This window comes from Tachypleus tridentatus, chromosome 6, assembly GCF_004210375.1.
Source record: "Tachypleus tridentatus isolate NWPU-2018 chromosome 6, ASM421037v1, whole genome shotgun sequence".
NCBI classification, from domain to species: domain Eukaryota; kingdom Metazoa; phylum Arthropoda; class Merostomata; order Xiphosura; family Limulidae; genus Tachypleus; species Tachypleus tridentatus.
Genome location: NC_134830.1, coordinates 16293416 through 16315625, shown reverse-complemented (window position 1 = coordinate 16315625; position 22210 = coordinate 16293416). Strand labels below are relative to the sequence as shown.

The window sequence follows — 22210 nt, the reverse complement described above, 5'->3', positions numbered from 1 at the left end:
TGCCGAAATCTACTGTTCAAAGCATAATTGCCAAGTTTAAGCTCACAGAATCAACTGCTAACCTCCATTGTTCAGGACGCCCCACAAAAATTCCAGAGAGAACCAAGAGGAAAGTTCTCAGAGAAGTTAGTAAAAACCCTCGTTTAACACATAATGACCTACAGAAACTGGTAAGGGAAACTGGGGTTGAAGTAAGCACCTCTACAGTTACGAACACGTTGAGCTTTTCTGGGTTTAAAGCATGCCGTCCTCGTAGAACTCCACATTTAAAGCCTGTTCATTTAGAAGCACGATTGAGGTATGCAAGAAAGCATGTAGATAAACCCTTTACCTATTGGAAGAGTATTCTTTGGTCAGACAAGACTGAAATCAAGTTTTTCAGCCACAATGATGTTTGCTATATTTTCCGTAAGAAGGAGGGACGAAATCTTTCAAAGAACACTGTCCCTACAGTTAAATACGGAGGTGGCTCGTTCATGCTATGGGGTTCCTTCAGCTTGTCTGGTGTAGGCAGCCTTCACCACGTTAATGGAATCATGAAAAAAAAAGAGTACGTTGATATATTAGGCACTTATATCAAGAACGATGCTCAGAACTTGCGGCTTGGGCGTTGTTGGATCTTCCAGCACGACAATGACCCTAAGCACACATCGAAACGTGTGCAATCTTGGTTGCAGAGGAACTATATAAGAGTTCTGGAGTGGCCATTGCAGTCACCCAATCTCAACCCAATTGAAAATGTTTGGCATGAGTTTAAGACAAGGGTTCATCAGTGTCATCCGAAATACTTGCAAGAGTTGGAGGCCTTCTGTAAAGAAGAATGGAAGAAACTACCAGTCGAGTACTGTCAAACGATCATGAAAGACTATGAGGAGAGATTGTGCTAAGTAATTCACCTGAAAGACTACACAACTGACCATTAAATTAGATGCATGAACACTTTCTGCCCCTCCTATGTTTGGTTATTTGTTTATAAACAGTTTATTTGTCATTCAATTTACATAAAAATTTATGTAGATGTGTGTTAGTGTAATATTTATAATATATTTTACCTCTATTAGCCTACTCATGATACTTTTTAAGTTATGAGCAAAAAACCACTTGGGATGCAGGGGTACAAACATTTTCTGTCGTAACTGTATTATACCAGTGGTGTATATAATGTGAATCATGTTGAATTGTTTATTCTACGAATAATTCTACAAAAGTGAGTTTTTTGTTTTTAATTTTGCACAAAGCTACTAGATGGCTATCTGTGCTAGCTATCCCTAATTTAGCAGTGTAAGACTAGAAGGAAAGCAGCTATTCATCACCACCTCTTGGGCTACTCTTTTATCAACAAGTAGTGGGATTGAGCGACACATTATAATGCCCCATGGCAGTAAGGATGAGCATGTTAGGTGTGACGGGAATTCAAACCCGTGACCTTCAGATTACAAGTCGAGTGCCTTAACCACCTGGTTATGCTGGGCCACAAAAGTGAGAAAAACTTTTTGTATTAACTAATTACTGTATGGGAACTCTTTTTTAACTAGTTATGAAGTGGAACTGCTCTTATTCTAAATGCTAACTTTTCACTGACTTGTAGTTTAGATACATACTTAAGTTTTAGCTGTTTTACAATTTGAACAAAGTTCTGACTTCAAAATAAAGTTTTCCTTTAACACTTCTTATCCATAGCTTCTAAATGAAATTGTGACTATGTGTAAGTAAAGCCTTTCAACAACAAGGGCACAGTTACTCATTACAACGTTTGTTAATATTCCTAATAAACCTTAATAATATTTAATACATCAATCATAATTTTACTTATATATAACAGAATACATCAGGGACATATAGACGTGTTTATGATTTACAGACAATGTCCAGTTTCCAAAAAACCTCAAGGCTTAACAACTGCAACTTCTTAAAACTCTCAGCCTACTTTCAGGAGAACACTGCCTTTGTTCATAAATTCATGAAATTAATTATGTTAAATTATAAACATCTATGCTACTTCATGAACATTTACAATGTATGTTATATATGACATAACATGCAAAAGACCAGTTAAGATGTGTAAAAGCCTAAAACTAAACATTAATATTAGCATTTACCTGCTTAACAACAGCTTTAATGGCAGTGCAGGATTCTTTCTTGTAAACTTCCACAAAATCATGTCGTCGGATTCGAAGCATCCCAAACACAACTGCCACTAGCCTTTCCTAATAACAAAGAAGTATTATATGTTCACTGCAAGAAATAGTCTATAAATACAGCAAAGTATTTGCACAACATTACTAATTTGAGTCAAAAGACATGTAAAGTACAAAAATATATCACAAAAAATAGGTAAAAGTAACTAATCAAAAATCACTTGTAAAAATAAAAACTACTTAAAATATGAGACAAATTAATTTTAATTGCACCAAGCTAATCTAAAGGATCAAATTCTCACAGTTAAATTTTTAAATAAGAATAAATAATGTATTAACCCTTTCGCAACAGGTCAGGGGTGTTAAAAAGCCATGTCATTACATTTGTTGACTTGCATTCAAAATTTTATTGAACTACTATTTTATAAATTTATGTCAATAAGCTTGGAGTCAAATTGTAATTATAATTAAAACTTTAATATTATATATGAGTTAAATTATTCATTTAAAAGTAAATATTAAAAGAACATATCTAAATATAGATTTTAGTAAGTCACATGGAATATTGAATGCAGCACACTGTTTAAAATTAGAAGTTTGGTGTCAACACTAAGTCTATAGTTTTGTACAAATTAGAAAATCAAATTGCTAATATTAATAAGCTAGAATATAAAATAAAAACCTCATATCTTTTTATTTTGCTGAGATATGGCTTATGTACTGAATCAAACATGTTGGCCACATTCATCTATTCCAATTTTTGAAAATGGTCCTTTATATACACTTACTTCAATATATGACAAGTGAATAACCCATCAACAGCTTAGAATGTCTCACAGTAGTTTCCCCACCATTATAATCTCTGAAAAAACTTCCACGTCCTTTTAATCTAAGATCTCAATGAGGTAGGCTGTGTCTTTTGTCTGCTCAATGTTTCATATTTTACAAAATCTAAATCTTTGTTAGTAAGATTAATAAATTATAGTTTAATTTATGGTATCAGTGTAGTTATTTATGAATTTTTGATTATCAACTGTGTTTAAGACCTAAAAATAATTTTTGTTTGATATTCTCTTCATGTGAAATTTCTAAAGGCTTAGCAGCCTACCATCGAATACAAAAGGTCATAATAAGAAGAGATGACTGTTTGCTTTACTTCTTGATTTATTGTCCTGTACTTTAAGAAAAATAGGTTTAATGCTGTATTTTTCAGCATATAAGATACACCCATATTTTCAAGGCCATCTTCAGAGACAAAAATATTTTTCACACTTATCATTTATTTATTTGTTCAACATCAGAATAATCTTTTATTATTCTTTAGAATACTTCAAATGTGAGGTTCATAATAAAATAAAATATGGTTGTTTCATACATTTACATCAAAACATTCATTATGAAAACTTTCAAAATCTTCTTTTGCATCACTGAAAAGAAGTTCTGAAAGTTAACTCTCACTTGTCCTCAAACAATATAATCTTTGATGCCATTAAGGCAACTGCTCACATCACATTTGTTAAATACCTTTATTACAGTTTCCATACTGGGGAAGAAAAAAGGTTTGGTACTTTTAAACATTAAGGAAACAAAAACTACTTTCTCACTACAGGAAGGCATAAAAGTTTTTACCTCTGGTGTACAGAACACAAGGGGGTTTTGAGACCCCTTTCCTTGGGGAAAAAATGTGTCTTATACACCAAAAAATATGGTAATTTATTTCTAAATAGTAATACTCTATATTCGTATATATATATAAAATAATTTAAATGTGACTGTATATTATAAAATTCTAGTCAGTTTTATATTACTGAATAGGTGACCTGAGTGCATGTGCACCACGTCAATGTAATATTAGCCAGACACGACTGGAAGGTCAATATAATAAAAAATATATACATTCATATATAGCATTATGAGACTTAAGCTACTCAGCCTACACATTTGTATTTTTTGTGTTATAACATGTAGTCATTCTAGTATGAAAAAAGCATAACTTATATTTTTTTTATGATGGTTGTGAGGTTGGGTTAAATGGCAAATCCTGCACAGTTAGATTACAGAAAATAACATAAGATATAAAATCTTACTGAAACAAATGTTTGAAATGTATTTAGGAGGTTTTAGAGATTACAAAAGTAATATACAAGATTTTTTGGATGAAGAATAGTTTTTTTAATCATAACATTAAATCACTTTAGACTCAGGCTACTAATGAAACAGACACTATTTTCACAAACAAATTGTTACTAAAAATATTTCTTTAAAAAATCTGATTTTTCTGTGTACAAAAGGCTGGTAATCTTTGTAATAAAAATATCAAACACACAAATGGTGTCATACTTACAATATCCAAGACTGTGATCTGGTCAGTCAAAGGTCTGTGCAACTCTGAGGAGACACAATGAGTAAACTCAGTCTGCATCATTTTATCAATCACTTTCTCCATTTCTGCTAGTTGAGAACCTAAATGTCTGTCAAGATGAATAAAAAAGATACATTCATCAATGATTCGTCTTTATAGCATTATAATACTAAAGTTCAGAAGATGATATAAATAAGAATTCACAATATTGCAATATACTGCTGCAAGACTTATATTCAAGCATCTTTTATGTTAAACAAGGCAATATGTTTTTATACTTTTATATTATTATACTACGTGATGTCCTTTCCAACTTCCACCATGTCCAGAAAAATTCACAAGTGAGGAATGTTTTGGTGTGAAATAATTTAAATAGGTTTTTATTGAAAATGCCAGAAAGAAATAAGGTCTAACAACAAGTTTGATCCTCAGCAAATTTTAAATTTGGGTCATGTACAATCACTAAAAATAGTGTTCTTTACTTCAAAGTCCAAGAAATGCACAAAGGGAATTCTTCTTAAAATAAAAGTTGGTTTAACTAGTCAGTGCTGACTATACCAACAGTGATAACAGAGTAAAAACTGTTAGAAGAAAATTTCCTAAACCTGTTGCTTAATTAGAATTTACTTATTCTACCATAAGACCAAACAATTTAATAATTCTAAAATTATATAAAAGCATGAGTTTAACTCCAGGTACACAGACTCAGATCACTGGATCTAGTTCATACTGGGGAATTAAAAACTGATGTAATTTCAAAATTACTTTGTATATATCTTCACAAAATTTGGCAATCTTTCAGTAAATATTAAAATTATGTTTAATACAGAAAAATGAGATTTTCTAATAAAATATTTCTATGAAAGAATTAGCTAAGAATTTACTAAGAAAGGTGAATTTTATTATAGAAATAAAAATACTTATTTTAATTTTAAAGTGTTCATATTTCACTTGCAAAACCTCTGTTTTGTCTGTTGTTAAGCAAGAGTTATACAGTGATATCAAAACTATTAGTAGCATTATAAACCTTCAGAGTTACTGATGAGCCTTTAGGGAGCTTTTTTAATTTCAACACAAGTACCAAAACCCAAATTTTAACATCATAAACTTGTGAACTTATGGCTGAGCCAAAGAGGGAAACCACCTTTGGAACCTCCTAAATGAATATCAAAATTTTTTTTGGCAATGCTGTATAACTTATTTTCAGATTTCTCTACACAAACAGCATATTTGTTTACAGGGTCTTTAGAGATATCATTTACATATAATAACAAAAAAATGGCCATCATAAAGCTGACAAACAACCATCATATTCATAAGTTTCAGAAGCTACTATTTCTTTTAGTTATAAACATGTACTTAAGACAGGTAGGTGCAAGTAAGTGGCACCAAAAGAATGATTGAATGGAAGGGGCTTTTTCTGGTAGGTTTATTAATTAGATTAATATTTCTGCAAATAAAGAAAGCAGGAAGTTCTTACATTATATTCTAGCTTGTCAATATGTAAAGTTTAACTTGGTTTAGAAGTGTTGAGTCTGTGTGATAGAAATGATAAAATGCAAACTGAACAAATTAAAATGCAGATGTGTTACTTGAAATACAAAAGTGAGTACTGAGCAATTAATTTTAATATTTACTTTTGAATTAATAAATTAAGTCTTATATAACATTAATATTTGATGTATTAATTATGTTTTGAGTACCACGTATTCCTATATACATCTATATATATAAAGCACAAAAAAGTGTCTGTCTGTTACTTATTTAGTTATTCCTAGGTTGCTGGGCCAATCTGAAACAAACTTTATGAAATAATAATCTGGAACAACGGACATGTTACTGAAAGGTTCACAACCTCATCCACCCTCCTTATTATCTTTGACATAAATTAATGTTAACTACACTTATATATATATATATATATATATATATAGTGTTACATTTTAACACAAACAACAACAAAAAAAACTTTACCAAATTGTCTGTACCCTAGTGGGACTGCAGTAAGTCTTTAGATTTATAGCACTAAAATCAGGAGGTTGACCCCCCTAGGTGGACACAGCAGATAGTTTGACATGGCTTTGCTATAAGTAAGTTATAATTTTCCTATACAGGAGCAGAGCATGCTCACATGATATGCAACTCCCTCTATATTCCTCTACTGAATCTTCACTTCAAAGTTTGGTAAAAGGTGTAAGCACTGGAGAAGTTATGAGAAGTGTGAGAATGGGTAAGTACCTAACAGAATACACTTTCAGTACAGGAAAAATTATAACTTCCAATACTGTACTTACATCACAAAATTTGCTAGAATCCCACACTAAGAAAGAGGAGAGCCAATGTGAGTGAGTAACAGAAGCATCTCAAAATGTGTCCGAAGGATACCCCAGACCATGAGAGAGAGAGATTTGGAGAACACAGGAGAGAAGCTGCATCACTTATGAACCAGGAACATTCTTCACCTGTGTGTATAATTTGTAAAACACAAGGTCAATATCACAAGATGTATAGTTTCTGGGGCATAATGGACCATACTTGGCAAGCCAACTACATAAAAAACCTCCTCTATTGGGTACCAACATCCATATAAGGGTTGGATGAGGATCATACTATCTTTACCCCTAACCCAGTAATTATGGATTAAGACCTGCTCTAATTATTTGGTACCATAGCAAATCCAGGACAGGCCATCTGTCATTAAGATGGATTCAACTTGCATGAAGATTTATGTTGATTGGCTCACTCAAATCTAACACTTCAATGTTGAAAACCAACATCCAAATGAAGGCAGGATAAGTGCTCCCAATCAAAAGGGGTAAACAGCATTTGTGATGAATTAACTCCAGTTGGTATGGAATGTGTAACAGGAGACCATGTCAACCAGTTAGGTGATAGATCAACTCCAGTGATTGTGAAAATTGTTGAACATGGAAAAAAGGAGAAAGTCATGTCCACCAGAAAAAGGGAAATCAACTTCTATGGCAGCCAGATCTCATATACATCAGTAGAACAACACTGCTCTTCTCTCAACTGAATGGTTATAGCCAACTTTTCTGTGTAACCCATTCAGGAGGTTGCCTCCATGATCAACCACCCCAGCAGCTTGGAAATGAAAAGTGGTAAAGACTCCCATACTCCACTTGAAGAAGAGGGGTGAGAATTTCTTGGAAATCCCAGAGGAGCATCATCACCAGAAACAGAGCAATGGGTAACTACAAAACATTATTTTGAAAACCAGACATACCGAATTATTCACTCTAGGCATGACAGGGATTGTCATGACAATCCTAAAGACACTACTTTACCCATGCAGTCCATGGATAGTACAGTCTGGAACAGACATATTTATAAAGCAATTATTGTAAAATAGATAACCTTCCAGTGACCCTGTGGAACACTCCATCTCTACAGTAAGTGTGTAGAGACATGAATGATAGAATGTGAGTTTACATGGCTTTCAATGCAGATCTGAAGAGCAATACCTAGTTAGGCACAACTCACCACTGTGGTAAAAGGGAAGAAAGAAAGGCCCCTAAAAAATAAAAAATAAACAGATCTTACCAGTTAGAGTCATATCAATGTCTGTAGTATGGTCACAGGTGGAAGAAGAAATCACAAGTGAAATTTACTGAACATGATGGAAGATGAACATACTGGGTGTGGCCACATGCCAGTGTGGAAAATCTCTTCCAATGAACAACAAAGACAAGAAGCGAGGTAAAATGTGAGAAGACAGAGTAGATGGGAGGAAACATAGAATAAGGTATGAGATGAATAAGATAGGATAGACACGTAGAGATAAAACTGATTTTAAATATTTTAAGTTAACATTTCCTTACACAGAAAATGCATTTCTGGTAGGTATTGACTGCCCTCTAAGTACTGATAAAAATGTTTGCTAACAGCGCAACTTTTATGCCCCATCAGTTGCATGCCATTTCAGCTAGTCCTCTCAACTATTCTTTAGCAATCCTCATTTTCAAGAATTGGCAGGTAAAAAAATTAGAAACATGGCATATCAGTGGGGTAAAGAGTGTGAAGTGGGTGATAAGTTGAGGGTAAGTACCTATTGGAAATAATTTTCAGTTTAACTTCCTAAATGGTCTTACTTCCACCCACACAAAGCTGAAATATCACATTGTAAAAATGGATGGTCTGGCGAAGGTGCATCAATGTTCAATCAAGCAGAAAGTGACCACACTGACATAAAAGAAATGCAAGAATACGAAAATTAGGTGTACCTCCGGGGTATAGCAGTACCTTTGGAATAGGTATGCTCTTCATCCAGTAATTAATATAGAGACAATAAAAAGAGGGCATAACTGAGTTGGCAAGCACCAATACATTTAGAAAAAGAGATATACAGCACTGAATTGTTTGAAAAGTGCTGTATAATCACAAACTGAAATAGCATGGTGTTAAAAAATAAATGTTTAGGGGATAAACAGCAATGAGCCCATATAATTATGTACCAAGGGTAATACCTTAGGTAACACATATCACTAAGTGGGATCTTAAAATATGATATGTATCAACTAAAAAAGGTAGGGAAAAAGTAATACATCAACTTATTCCAGTCAAAAGCAAACAGAAGTACATAGAACTGTCACATAAGGAAGACAATACGTGTCTTCCTTGGGAGATCATTCAGGCTGGTGAAAGTGAGCAGCTGAAGACACAGTTAGATGACAACTTGGTTGCAAATAAACACTGTACACATATTGACTTTCCATGCATGAAGGTATGAAGGTAAACTATTGCCTCTTGTACAGGAAAGGAAAGATGCTACATGAGGGGTGAGTTCCTGAGTTAAGGCAAGGGACTGAGCAAAAGCTACGCAAGATGGTGGTGTTTGGTGACACTGCAATGAACTATGTCCAATCATGGTTGTTGCAGGAGAAACTGGTACAGAGGTATAACACTTCAGTAAAGGTCAGAGAAAAGGAAATATGTCTAAGCAGGCCAATACAGAGCAACCAGCTGGACACAACAGTCTGAATAAGGTAAAGATTCTCGAGTCCTAGACAGGCATATGGGTAAAGATACCTCCAATCCTGAATGATTGCATCTACTTTCAGAAGAGAAAGGTGTGGAATCAGAGTCCAAAAGAAGGAATTTTGGCATTCCAGCAAGTCACAAACACATTTATATGTGGTGTTCCCAGTTGAGCACACATTCACCAAAATACCTATAGGAGTAGGGACCACTCCCTGGTGAAACCTTTGGTAAATCAAGATAAGTAATCAGCTACCAGATTCATAATACCAGGAACAAGACATGCTAAGACTGTCATGTAGTGGTCATAGTTATATTGAAGAAGACTTAGAGTCCAAAAAACATACAGCTATGGATTTGCTTGGTGATATAGCCAAAGATAATGGAATAGTTGGAATGAACCATAAATCCCCTCCCTCATCTCAGGAGTGGAACGAAATTATACAGAGCCTGACAAACAGCTAAATGTTTCAGGATTTTGAAAACAGAGAGTAATATCCTTGACAGACTATCAACTGGAAATCTTTTGGGATTCAAGGAAAGCCCCCAACCCACCAAGAAAATATCTGTAAACAAATGAGACTGCAGAGATGGTGGATGACTGGAAGTCCACACCATAACCAATTCCCTGAGGAGCAACCAAGAAAGGTTGACCCTGATCACAGGAAACATGATAATGGAATGGTTCAAGGGCATGTGGAAGAAATTTCATTGATTAGAAAGCATTCATTAAAGCAAACACATGTGAACTGGATCCAAGGGAATGATAGCCTCCAAGGAAGCCCATATCCTCAAAAAAGAAGGTGGTAGGGCTATTGAGACTGTTCACTCCATATCCCTGAGACAATGTAATGTCAGGCCTAGCTTTCATATAGAAGCTAATCAGTAAAAACTGCTCATAAGTTTGGAATCTAACATTAGGCCTATGGAGGATAAAACAATGTCAATGTGAAATTAAGCTGCCAATAATCTTACTTCACAAACAATTACTTGTTAAAATATTTTACATGGGTTTGAAAATTTGGAATAAAATCAAACAGGTCATTGCTATTATCTCAAATCTATATTATGAAACTACTTCTTATTTATGTTTTACCAATCAGTATAGCATAAAATCATAGCTAATAATCCATTTTAAGAGTATAAAAGTTTGAAGTTTTTTATTTTACAAGGCAATATTAAAAGCAATCCTGAATTTCCCCTTGGGTGACACGAGACATTTTCTCTAAGTATTTTGTCTTCTCTATTTTATCCACCATTCCTTCAAAAAGTAAAAAACTAACTGTAAATTACTCACTATAAAATTGACATTCCTCAGATGAACCATAACTTTTATAGCCTTCAATTTTGCTTGATTATAAAGCTATCAAATAGAAAGTCAGGTCCTCCTGCCACATAGTCTCTTTCAGAATTTGTTAATAGTTCTCCTGTATGCTTAATTATATGTTACTTATAACCAATATAAAGTCAAGGTTTTCATCTATAAAATGATGTATTATATAACATAGTTTTCTAGAAAACAAAATCATCATTTTCACTTGGAGTACAAGTGAAGTACACTTCATTTTCATGAGAAAGTTAATGACTACTGTGCATGAATTTGTTTGGTTTGTTTTGAATTTCGTGCAAAGCTACTCAAGGGCTGTCTAGGCTAGCCATCCCTAATTTCGCAGTGAAAGACTAGAGGGAAGGCAGCCAGTCATCACTCCCCACTGCCAACTCTTGGGCTACTCTAACCAACAAATAGTAGGATTGACTGTCACATTATAACATCCCAACAGCTGAAAGGGCAAGCATGTTTGGTGGGACTGGGATTCAAACTCGCGACCATCAGATTACAAGTCAAGTAACCACGCGGCCACGCTGGGCCTGAGTGAATTTGTAATTGCTTTTATCACCCAGTTAAAAAGCCAGAAAGACTTTGATAGTTATGGAAAATGGTCCACTTTTTGCATGTCATTAGTTTGTGTTCTTTGGTGTATTATTTAATTAACTATAAATTAATTAGTGTATTACTACCATTAGTATAAAAAAGTAAGATTAAGTGTCCTTGACAATCAAGAGCAAGAAAAGATAAAATTGGGTTAATACTTTATTTCTTGCTTTTCATGTTTATTCTTTATTTATTATTAAAGAAGTAATTAAAATGTAAAAATAGGGTTCTTTTTTTAAGTTAATATTATCTTAGGTAACACAAATAATAAGATAATAAATATGTTTCACGAGGCATGTTTTCAAGCAGCTTATAGTAGCTTGTGGGTAATTTCACTCAACAGCGTAAGATAAGCTGAACATACCCTAAGTGGTTTACAACTTTTAATGGTGTGTACAGTCAAATAGTTAGACACAGTTCAATGGGCAATTAAACAATCAAATTTAATTAGAAATAGATGTATACTGTTAAGACTTTTAAAACTACTTAGACTAAATTAAGGCAGTTTGAGGTTACAATTTGAAGTTAATTCTAGAAAGAGAAAAAGATTAATTTAGAATTATTTCAAATTTTTTGTTGTTGTGATACAGTTGCTTAAATTGAAAATTACTTTGTACATGGACTACTCAAAACAATTACTCGATATATATACAAACAAATCTCTGCTTTAGTTTATTCAAAATACTTCACTAACAAATACAACTTTTTGTATGAGTTATAATGATAACTGAAAGACTGCCAATATGTTTGAAGATATACACACTATATTAAAAGTTAGAAGTATTAAATGTATAAAGACTTCAAATGAGTTCAAAGAGGTCACGTGGTTGGTCAAATTGACCAAGCTCACATGAAGAGAGTTAATATACATACTCCTTCATCACTACTGTTCTTATTATTACCTAAAACAGTGAATACCAGCCAGTTCTTCTGTTAACACTTTCTGGGTTGTATAGATAAGGTCAATTGCACCAACAAAATCAGAAGTTGAGAGAAGTAGTTGTATAGTTGGTTGAGTTTGGTGGACTGTGGCCATCACTTTGGCCTGTAAATAAAAAATATACATCAAAAACACATAACTAAATATACTTATTACATATAATTTATAATACTGCCACAAACTTGCACAAACATTTGGAATAATCATCAAATATACATTGTAGTCCTTTTTCATAGTTCAAGCAGAAATGGAATTTGGTTGATGACTTCCTGCACTGTGATAAACATTAACAATATAAGTTTATGTGTAAATACTGGAATACTTTAAGTTAGATTGGAATAGATTAAGTAACACTGAGTGGTTTAAGTTATGCTAATTGATACCAGCATACCATAATGTGATCTCTGCAAAAGATAGAAATTTGTGACCTAATAATCAGAAAAACAAGTGTAGTAATACGTAACAATTACATACAAAAGAAAAGACATGATGTGAAGAAGAATTAAAATAAAACACTTTATTACTACAGATTTGGTTTGTCTTGAATTTCGTGCAAAGCTACTCGAGAGCTGTCTGCACTAACTGTCCTTAAGTTAGCAGTGTAAGACTAGTGGGAAGCCAGCTAGTCATCACCACCCACTGCCAACTCTTGGGCTACTCTTTTACCAATGAATAGTGGGACTGACCATCACTTATAATGCCCCCATGGCTGAAAGGATGAGCATGTTTAGTGTGACGGGGATTCTAACCTGTGACCCTCAGATTACGAGTTGAGTGCTTTAACTACCTGGCCAAGCCAGCCTTATTACAACAAGACAGAAAAAAAATGGTAGGACTACTATGGAATACCATAATGAAAATTATGAAATAAACCAACATGGTTAAACTGCATTTCAATAAATAATATAAATAAAAGATAATGTATTTAACAAACAAAAAGGATGATAAAATTAAACTTTAATAACAATAGGGTTAAACAATACAGAATCACCAGGCACTAGTGGAAGACTATAAACAGAGACAGGAGTTTAGAGCAATTTTTGGCTCCCTCACATCAAAAGCAAATTGTTTACCTCAGACATCAAAATGTACCAGATGAGATAACTCCATCCTCAGGCTGTTCTATCAGTACACCTTCTAGTAAAACTATGGCTTATAATAAAAGTACATTTCCAGGTTTGGTAAATTGCACATAGAGTTTTTCATTACACATTATGATATTGTTTAAAGACAATAACTTCAGTAGTTCTATCTTTAGATGTAATGTTCCATTTTATCATCCAGATTCTATACTGGATATAGAAATACACATGAAAAAGCAACCTTCAGCTTTTTCTCATAGGAACTTTGCATTAGTTTTTCCTAAAGATGTCTGGATGAACAATAGTGGTTTTCTATACAGAAATTACATACACAACATGATTATTAGGTACTCTAGATCTTCTTTTTATACTGCAGTTATGCAGAGTTGAAGAAACAAAGTTGACAGACAGGCAGATAGACTGACTGATATATATTAAAAGAAACTAAAAACATAGGTTCTGTACATTGACTCTGAACAACTACTGTGCTCTCAAAATACTAACGTTATTATATGATAATTTTATAAATCATTCAAGTAACTTACATTAAGTAATTTAAATTTTAAAAGCTCATGCACATACCTTGTTAAATAGTACATGTAGCCTTAAACGCCGCTTTTGAAGGTGAATAACTTGAAGAGCTCCTTTAACAAGTGCTTCATCAATTTTTTGTATCTTGTTCCTTTAAATATAAGTACAAGGTATTTTATAAAGACATTTAAAAAAAAAGACATCACATCTACCATGTTTATAGAATATAACAAAAGAATTTTGCAGCAGGCATACAAAGAATTAACAGTATTATTTTGGGTTCTTAAGGTAGTGCAAAAGGTTTATTTTTTTTCACAAAAGGTCCATTTTATGGCAAGTGAAAGCAGCCATATTACCTCTTTCAGTACAGGCTCAGTTCTAGGGACTGACTTTGTAATAATGTTTTGCTTGTCATTGTTTTCAATCTATTACTTTTAAATCAGTAAGCATATGTTCACAAAAGTTGGTAGATTATCATTAAATACTACTAGGCTTTCATATCCAAAATTTTAAATTTTTTAAACACATCTTAAGGTCTGTTAAGCAATGTTTTTTTCTTGCCTATTTTTATTTTTACGTTACCTCTCCAATGTGCAAAATAATTTTCAAGATTAAAAATACTTTTATGCATGACAAAATTGTCAAATTTTACATGCAAAATCCTTTTAATGTCCAGATAGTTTTGTCAAACGATTCTTAAAAAAATCAACTATATTTTCACTAAAAATCTCTGTATGAGTTCAGTCCATTTTACCAATCTTGTAACCACTATATAAAATTAAGATTTTTATAAAATCACTATAAAATATGCATTTTTCATTCTAGAATGACTAGAGATTATAAAACAAAAACATACATTTTTAAACTAAATGGCTTAAATCTCACAATGTTATATATTTATATAAACTTAATATTTTCATTATATTGAGCTTTCAGCTATGCCTGGCAACAATACAGAAGTTATAATGATGAGATGCACATGCACTCACGTTACCATATCCAGTAATATAAAACCGACCTTTAGTTTTAACAAAGTGATCTATCTTGGCTGTGTTTCAGTGGACTAGTATTTGTTAAATACAGTCTCATTCCAATTATTATAAATTGTATATTTACATAGCTTATAAGTATTTACAAACAGGTTCTTAAACATATATTTTCTGAAAACATATAATAGTAAAAAAAAGAAGTAAAGTAATCAATTATCTCCTCAAATTACAACCTTTGAACCCAGTTGTTAAGCTTTTTAAATTTTCACATGTGGAAGATATAAAACAAAATTCTTTTAAGGTTTTATATATACATATGAATAACCAAAAAATCATAAATTACTTCATTAATACCATAGCATTCCATTATAATTTATTAAGTTTAATAACTAAATTGTATTTGTATCTAAAAATATATGAAATCATGAACAGGCTAAAGGTCCAATCTACTAGTTCAAAGGTTTGTCTTGAAAGAAAAAGAGGATGCTGTTATATTTGAAAATGACTAAGAAAATCACTGAGGAAACATTCTGAGCTTCTGATTGCTAATTCATATGTTATATATAGAAGCAAGTATATATAAGGGCTCATTTCAAAGAATGGGAAGGGGTAAGTGTGTGTGTGGGAGGGACTGTGTCTGATTCACTAAATATGGTGATATATCACAAGATGGAAAAGACAAAAGGTTTTTTTGTTTTATATTCTAGCTTAACAATACTGGTAATTTGAATTAATAATTCATACAAAACTAAAGACTTTGTAGTTTGATATCACAAACATCTAATACAAATCATTGCTGCATTCAACATACCACATGAAACACAAAAATCTATGTTTAAGTGTTTGTTTACTATTTAATTTTAAATTAAAAAAATAAATATATGTACAATACGAAAACTAAAATTATAATCTACAGTTTGATACCAAACTCTAGGAGATAAATTATAAAATAGCAGTTAAATAAAAATTTTGAATGCAAGTAAACAACCATGATGACATGGTATTTGACCCGTGAACCGTCTAGAGATGGTTTAGTGATAACTCGGGGTTCAATAATGTAAAACTTCTCTACGTAAGCCCAAAATACATCTTTCTAAGTAACTTCCAATGTTATTACATCCACTCTTAGTATGATAACACAGCTACCCAACGGGCAAACAGATAGATTGAATTTTTGTACGAAAATGCTCATCAGATTATTTTCTATACCTTTCATTTAAGATTAATAGATTTGTACACTGGCATTTTAGGTTCTTTATCAAAACTTCTGCCAAAAACACACTCACTAAAGTTAAGTAAAACACAATCACAGATACAACTTCAAATCACGAACTACATGTTGTGACCCTCTATGATTTTACATCTTATGACACATTCCTGTTACACAAAATGTGAAGCTAGCAAAAGGAATTTAAACAAGCCTATTAAAAAATGTACAGAAGTATTTAAAATATATATAAACTACATTGTTTCAATCTTTTTCAAATGAGCCAAATAGAAAGCAAGTATAAAAATAAAAATTTATATCCATGATTATAGTCAATCTATTAATAGAAAGTGCTTAACAAGAAGTTATTTTTAGTAATTTAATTTTTGAAAAAATATATTGATGAAACTTTTAACACTAGAAAAAATTGAAAAGCAAATGAGTTTATCTTAGTAAGGAATAATAGTAGTTATTCTAATTATATAACACTCTCTTAGTGGATAAAAGTAGTGAAGAATACTTATTATAAGATTATATACAAAATAAACATACATGTGATAACAAGCACTTTTTTCAGCAGAAATGCATCAAATAAACTGAATAAAGTAATGAATGTTAATTATTAAAGTGCCAAGACAACTAAATATGAAGAGATATTAAAAATCATGGCAATATGAAATATACTTTAAATTGGTCTTATATGTTCAATACAAATACATCAGAATAGAGACTCAACATTAAGAATGTTATAATATTCCAAATTTGAAATGTTTACAAAGTAACACTACTTCTAGATTTTATAAGATAATCAGATAATTTTTGAGAGATAATATATTCAGTTATATTTTACTAAGTTAAATCTATTTACTGTCCTTTGTTGCCAGAATTACATAAAAAAGTTGACAATGCAATAATCACAAAAATATTTTCTTAACTTTTAACACCACTTTATAGTTAGCTTAGAGAATGCTGTGTCACCTGAAACATTTAATAATTCTTATTGCAAGTGTTAAGAACAAAACATTTTTACCTACAAGCTTCATTACACACAAAACTAAAATAGGTGTTCAAAGTACTTACCTTAGGTCCTCAACTGCTTTTATTGTATGTGTCAACTGGTCCATTAAAGCATCATGAGAAGTCATTGCATGGAAAAAAGCTTTGGACTTTAACGAAATCTGCCTTGCAATTTGTACTTCTACTATATCCAAGTAGTGTCCAAGCTGAACAAAAATATACAAAAATTAGTTGCAAATTCTAACCACACAGAATTTTATTAGGTCAATAGCAAAACTAGGTTAAATATCTGGAAGTGTTTAAATAAAGCTTCTGTAGTTAATTTTAAATTTGTAGTGATTTAGTCTACACTTCTCATTACAAAAAGTTATTCCTATACACATTTTATTTCTTTTACTACATTATCTCCCAGTAGCTAAGATATGAGTAGAAATGTATTTCAGAGGAGGGTATCTCCTTGAAATTCATTTTAATTCTACAAACACAGTATCACAAACAAGCAGGTTTTCATCTGAAATACAAAAGGCCAAAATAACCATTTTGGGATGAGGAATTTATCTTGTACTGTTCAGATTGAGAAGAAAATGAATTAAATTAGGCCAATCTTGTCCTGATTAGAAAGCAAGTTAAATCATAATGGTTGCTGGATAGAGTTTATTTTATTTTTCTGTGTTCTTAAGTGCATTATTTAAATAACTAAAAATTATTTAGTACCATCATTATAACAAAAAGTAGGCCCGAAGTTCATCAACAACCAAAAGGAAAGGAAGAGAGGTCAAAGGAAGGTATTATATTTTGTTTCTGATGTATATTCCTTATTTAAAGTTAAAATAACTAACACACAAAAATCAGAAACTAATTAGAGAAGACTAGGTAAAATAATGAAAAATAAAATAAAAAATCGTTCATGAAGTATTTTCATGAGCAATTTGTACATTACACTATTCATTATGGTAATCTGAGCTATACATCTGCCAAGTGAGTTAAAACTTGTGTGGTGGGATTATTAGTTAGACATGGTTCAAAGGGAAATAAAATGAAGGAAAAGAGGTGCAAGTTTTCTGTGACAATCAGCAAACAATTTATAAAAAAAAAAAGCGGGAGAACAATTTAGAATTATTAACTATCTTTCTATGGTGGTTACAAGGTCAGTCAAACTGATAGTTTAGTTAGAGAAAATAACAGGTTAAATATACGGTTCTTCATAAAAAAAAAACGTTGAATATTTTATTTAGAAGGTTTGAGAATTTATGCAAATTAAATTTGAAAGCCTTTACATGTAAAGAATTATTTTTAATCTTAATATGCAAATCACTTTGCAGTCAGAACAGTCAACACTCTGATTCTGTATTCACTTCCAAATCCCAAGTACAAATATTTAATTAAAAATTCTGAATTTTCTGGTACAAAAGCTTTGTAATGTTTACTAAAAGCTTGTCAAATACTGTGAAGATACAAAAACATGTTAAAAAGTTATCGTGTGAATAACTTTTGCAGTTACAAAGTCAGTCACTTCAACTAACCCTAAATGGAAAGAGTTAATTTGGGCAAGAAGAAAACAACCTAGAAAAAAACAAAAATGAGCAGAATGAATTAAGATTCATAAGAAACTAAAACAAACAAGGTCATTCAGAAAATACATTTTTCTCTTTTCTTTCATAGCCATTAAATAATACATAAAAATGACTGTATTGATGATGGTATTGAATAATCTGCAAGACCTCCACATTTTCAGAAGTGGTTACAGGAAGTGACATAACAGGTCAGTGTCAGACTGCAATGCACCGTTCCTGTAACTTTAGTGAAAAGAGCTCAATATACCAAAAATAATTAATGGCTGGACATGCTCCTGAGGCTAAGGAACTTTAAATCCACATTTAACAAAAATGGCCAAGTAAAGAAACTTGCCCAGTCAGTGGACATCCAGGAAAAATAAAGAAAAAAGATAGAAAAAGACACTTGAATGAACTGAACAACAGTAGGATAGTACAATGGGAACAACCAAAGTGGTTAAGAAAGGTAAAAATAAAGCTGTAAGATATACCCCATCCCAGTTGGAGTTATAAAACATTACACAGAGAACAGTTGTCCCATCTCCAATGTTTCCAATGCTACATAAGACCATGCATCAAGAGGTGGGAAAGGTATCTATTGATGGATTATTAGCCACACAATGATATCTCCTGTTCACTACCAGTGAAAGTTCAATGAGAACAGTCATAGAGGTATACGTTGCATGTGAAAAAGCCATTTAAATACTTTCATATTATAAGATAATGTTTTTCTTAGTCAAATAATTTCACAGCCCCAGATACCCTTATAGTTATTAAAAGGAGTGTTAGGCCATACAGCATTATGATGCTGGCCTGTAAAATATCCTCTGAAGAATACTATGATCAAAATGCCAGATAGCAAATTTGGCAAGATACAACTCAAAATTCACTTGTAAGGCTTTCAGGAAAATCACTGTTAATAACACAGATCAAATGCAAAGCTCATTTGTTATGTAAAATGAGCAAGGTATGAGGATCATGATTTATTGTACAGTATAAACAGCCTTTATGCACGACTCATTAAACACTCAATACATACAAGATAAAAACAAACAGTCCTAACAGGATGTCAAAACATTCCTCTGAATAAGAATTAAGATCAGATTTTATCTGCCTTTAAGTAAAAGACCTGCTAGGTAAATTAAGTCTGTGAAGTATCAAGGGTAGAGATACCACAAAATAATGTACCTGATGCAATTTATATTATTTAAAGGGAGAGATGATAGAGCAAAAAATGTTAATTGGTATATAAATGTAGGAAAAGGTAAGATACATAAGAATAAACCCAACCACAATTAGGAAGATCTGTAGAAATTTGAGATCATTAAGAGAAAAGACTAATGGCTCTCATGGATGAAAAGGTGGCACACAAGGCAGCACTGTAACTGACCATGAAAGTAACTTATACACCATGTTTATAAATCAATACATAAGGAAAGAAGTAATTTGTTGAAGAGTAGGAAATAAATAAGATATATTACTTAATTCTTTCCACACAGGCCTGAATGAATGAATCAAGTTTCTAATGATTTTGTACTTATTACAATTTCCCTGCTACAACTTTTAATACAGTGTGGTTTTTTTTTTTAACAACATTTGACTGACATTATAAGACTTCATACACAAAATATTAATTTTTTAATTGAATATTTCTAAACATTAGCTAGTTCTGTTTACCTGTCTGAGCACAAAGTGATTCCAATCTTAAAATAAAAAAACATTTATTCATCAGAAAAATTTCATTCGTGTAATCTCTAAAAACATCCTAAATAATTATTGAAAATTATTTATCAGGAAAATTTTATATTTTATTTATTTTTCTCTACAATGTGACTGACCTTGTAGCTACCAAAAACAATTTGAAATAAATCTAAGGTTATAATTTTCCTGTATACTGAAAATGTATTTCAGATGGATACTTCTCACCACTCACAAGAGCAGTTATTCTCATACACTGCTGCCTCCTATATGGAAAATTTTTCTTTACATATGCCACAAGTCTTCCGTTTCTCTTCTATTGGAATCAAATGTTTTCACCAACAAGTCTATGTGAATCATCTAGTGTCACCTCTCCATTAATAGGAGTATAGTCTACTCATGTGACTCCCTCTACATGCCTTTACCAAACTATTACTTCAAAGTTTGGGAGAAGATGTAAGTACCAAAACGTGTGTGTATGAAGAAAAGATAAGAAGTGTGAGAAGAGGGAAGTACCCATCAGAAATACATCTTCAGGGTAATAATATTATAGCTTGAACCCCACATTGATTAGGAGGAGGGAAGAACAGATGTACTCCACAAAAGCATCTGAAGAATACCTCCATAGATAAAAAGAGTTGTACCTGAATACTTGAAAAGGGGAACTGCACCACTTTAGACCAGATATACTCTTCACCCATCTGAAAAGAGTGGTTCTAAAAAAAGAGTGATCAACTATGGTTTTATCAGTTTCAATCATTACTAGCTATTGAACAGTGTTATTCACCACAATACATGTTTCCTGTACCACAGGGTATTTTCTGCCCCTGTCCTCTTTCTCTTGTTTCAGTTTATTCACAGACACCTTCATCACACTTCTATACTTGATTGGGACCTCAGTAAAGTATGGTATACTTGTATGCATGACCCTTTCAAGCCAGTAAATTATGGTATACTTGTATGCATGACCCTTTCAAGCCATTGGCTTCTTGCTCTTTATTTCACTCTTCTTTTGCTTGTTTTTTCTCACTTATTTATGCTCTGAATTTCTTGGACTACCACAGAAAAAGCCAGCACTTTTTCTTTCACATATTGGCTTTTAAAAATAGAGTTCCCCTGTTACACTGTCTCCAGTAAAATACCTTTCCAAACTGAAATACTAGTGAGGATCCAATCACTTTATCCAGGTCTTCCACTTTGTAAAGTTACCATTTTAAAGCTGCTGGGGTAGTGTACTGTGGAGAATCCTGCCTGGTCAGACTAAACCACTGGAGCAATAGAAAAGAATAACAATATGGTAAGAAGTGGAGTGATAATAATGTTGTCAGTGCAATATAAGCTCCTTCTTGTATAAAGCACTCATGTCACTTGTGCTATTCTCCTGCTGTATGAGTTTGTTTAGTAGCATTTAGGTGAGCACACTTTATACAATTAAACCCTCTTTCTACAACTAGTCTGTTCACTAGAGTTGATGTGTATATTATCATGTGTAGACAAATATTATGTAACTCTAGTGCTCTCCTCCTGTAGCTGGAGTATATACTCTAGGGTCTAATGGTAGAGTTGAAGTGAGTACACTATACAAAACCAAATGACATTCCACAGGTGGAGTATGTTCCATAGAATCTGATGGAGAGTTGAAGTGTATACATGAATACATATTGCATAACTTATGTGCCCTCCTCTTGCAAATGGAGTCTGTCCTCTAGATTTCTAATGGCAGAGTTGAAGTATGTTCAATTAGTATGAAATTTTGAATTTAATA

The 22210-nt window shown here is 32.3% G+C and overlaps 1 protein-coding gene across 1 annotated transcript in view; it reads right to left on the bottom strand.

Moving 5' to 3' along the window:
- Nucleotides 1-389: 389 nt before the first annotated feature.
- Nucleotides 390-22210, bottom strand: part of LOC143251556 (vacuolar protein sorting-associated protein 54-like) — a 49921-nt gene continuing 28100 nt past the window's right edge. Inside the window, exons 6-11 of the mRNA XM_076502827.1 lie at nucleotides 17258-17400; nucleotides 14033-14132; nucleotides 12331-12473; nucleotides 4483-4609; nucleotides 2100-2207; nucleotides 390-515 (exon numbers count right to left, since the gene is read on the bottom strand). Coding sequence (XP_076358942.1) covers nucleotides 480-515; nucleotides 2100-2207; nucleotides 4483-4609; nucleotides 12331-12473; nucleotides 14033-14132; nucleotides 17258-17400 — 657 coding nt within the window. The 3' untranslated portion in view covers nucleotides 390-479. The remainder of the gene's footprint in view (nucleotides 516-2099; nucleotides 2208-4482; nucleotides 4610-12330; nucleotides 12474-14032; nucleotides 14133-17257; nucleotides 17401-22210) is intronic.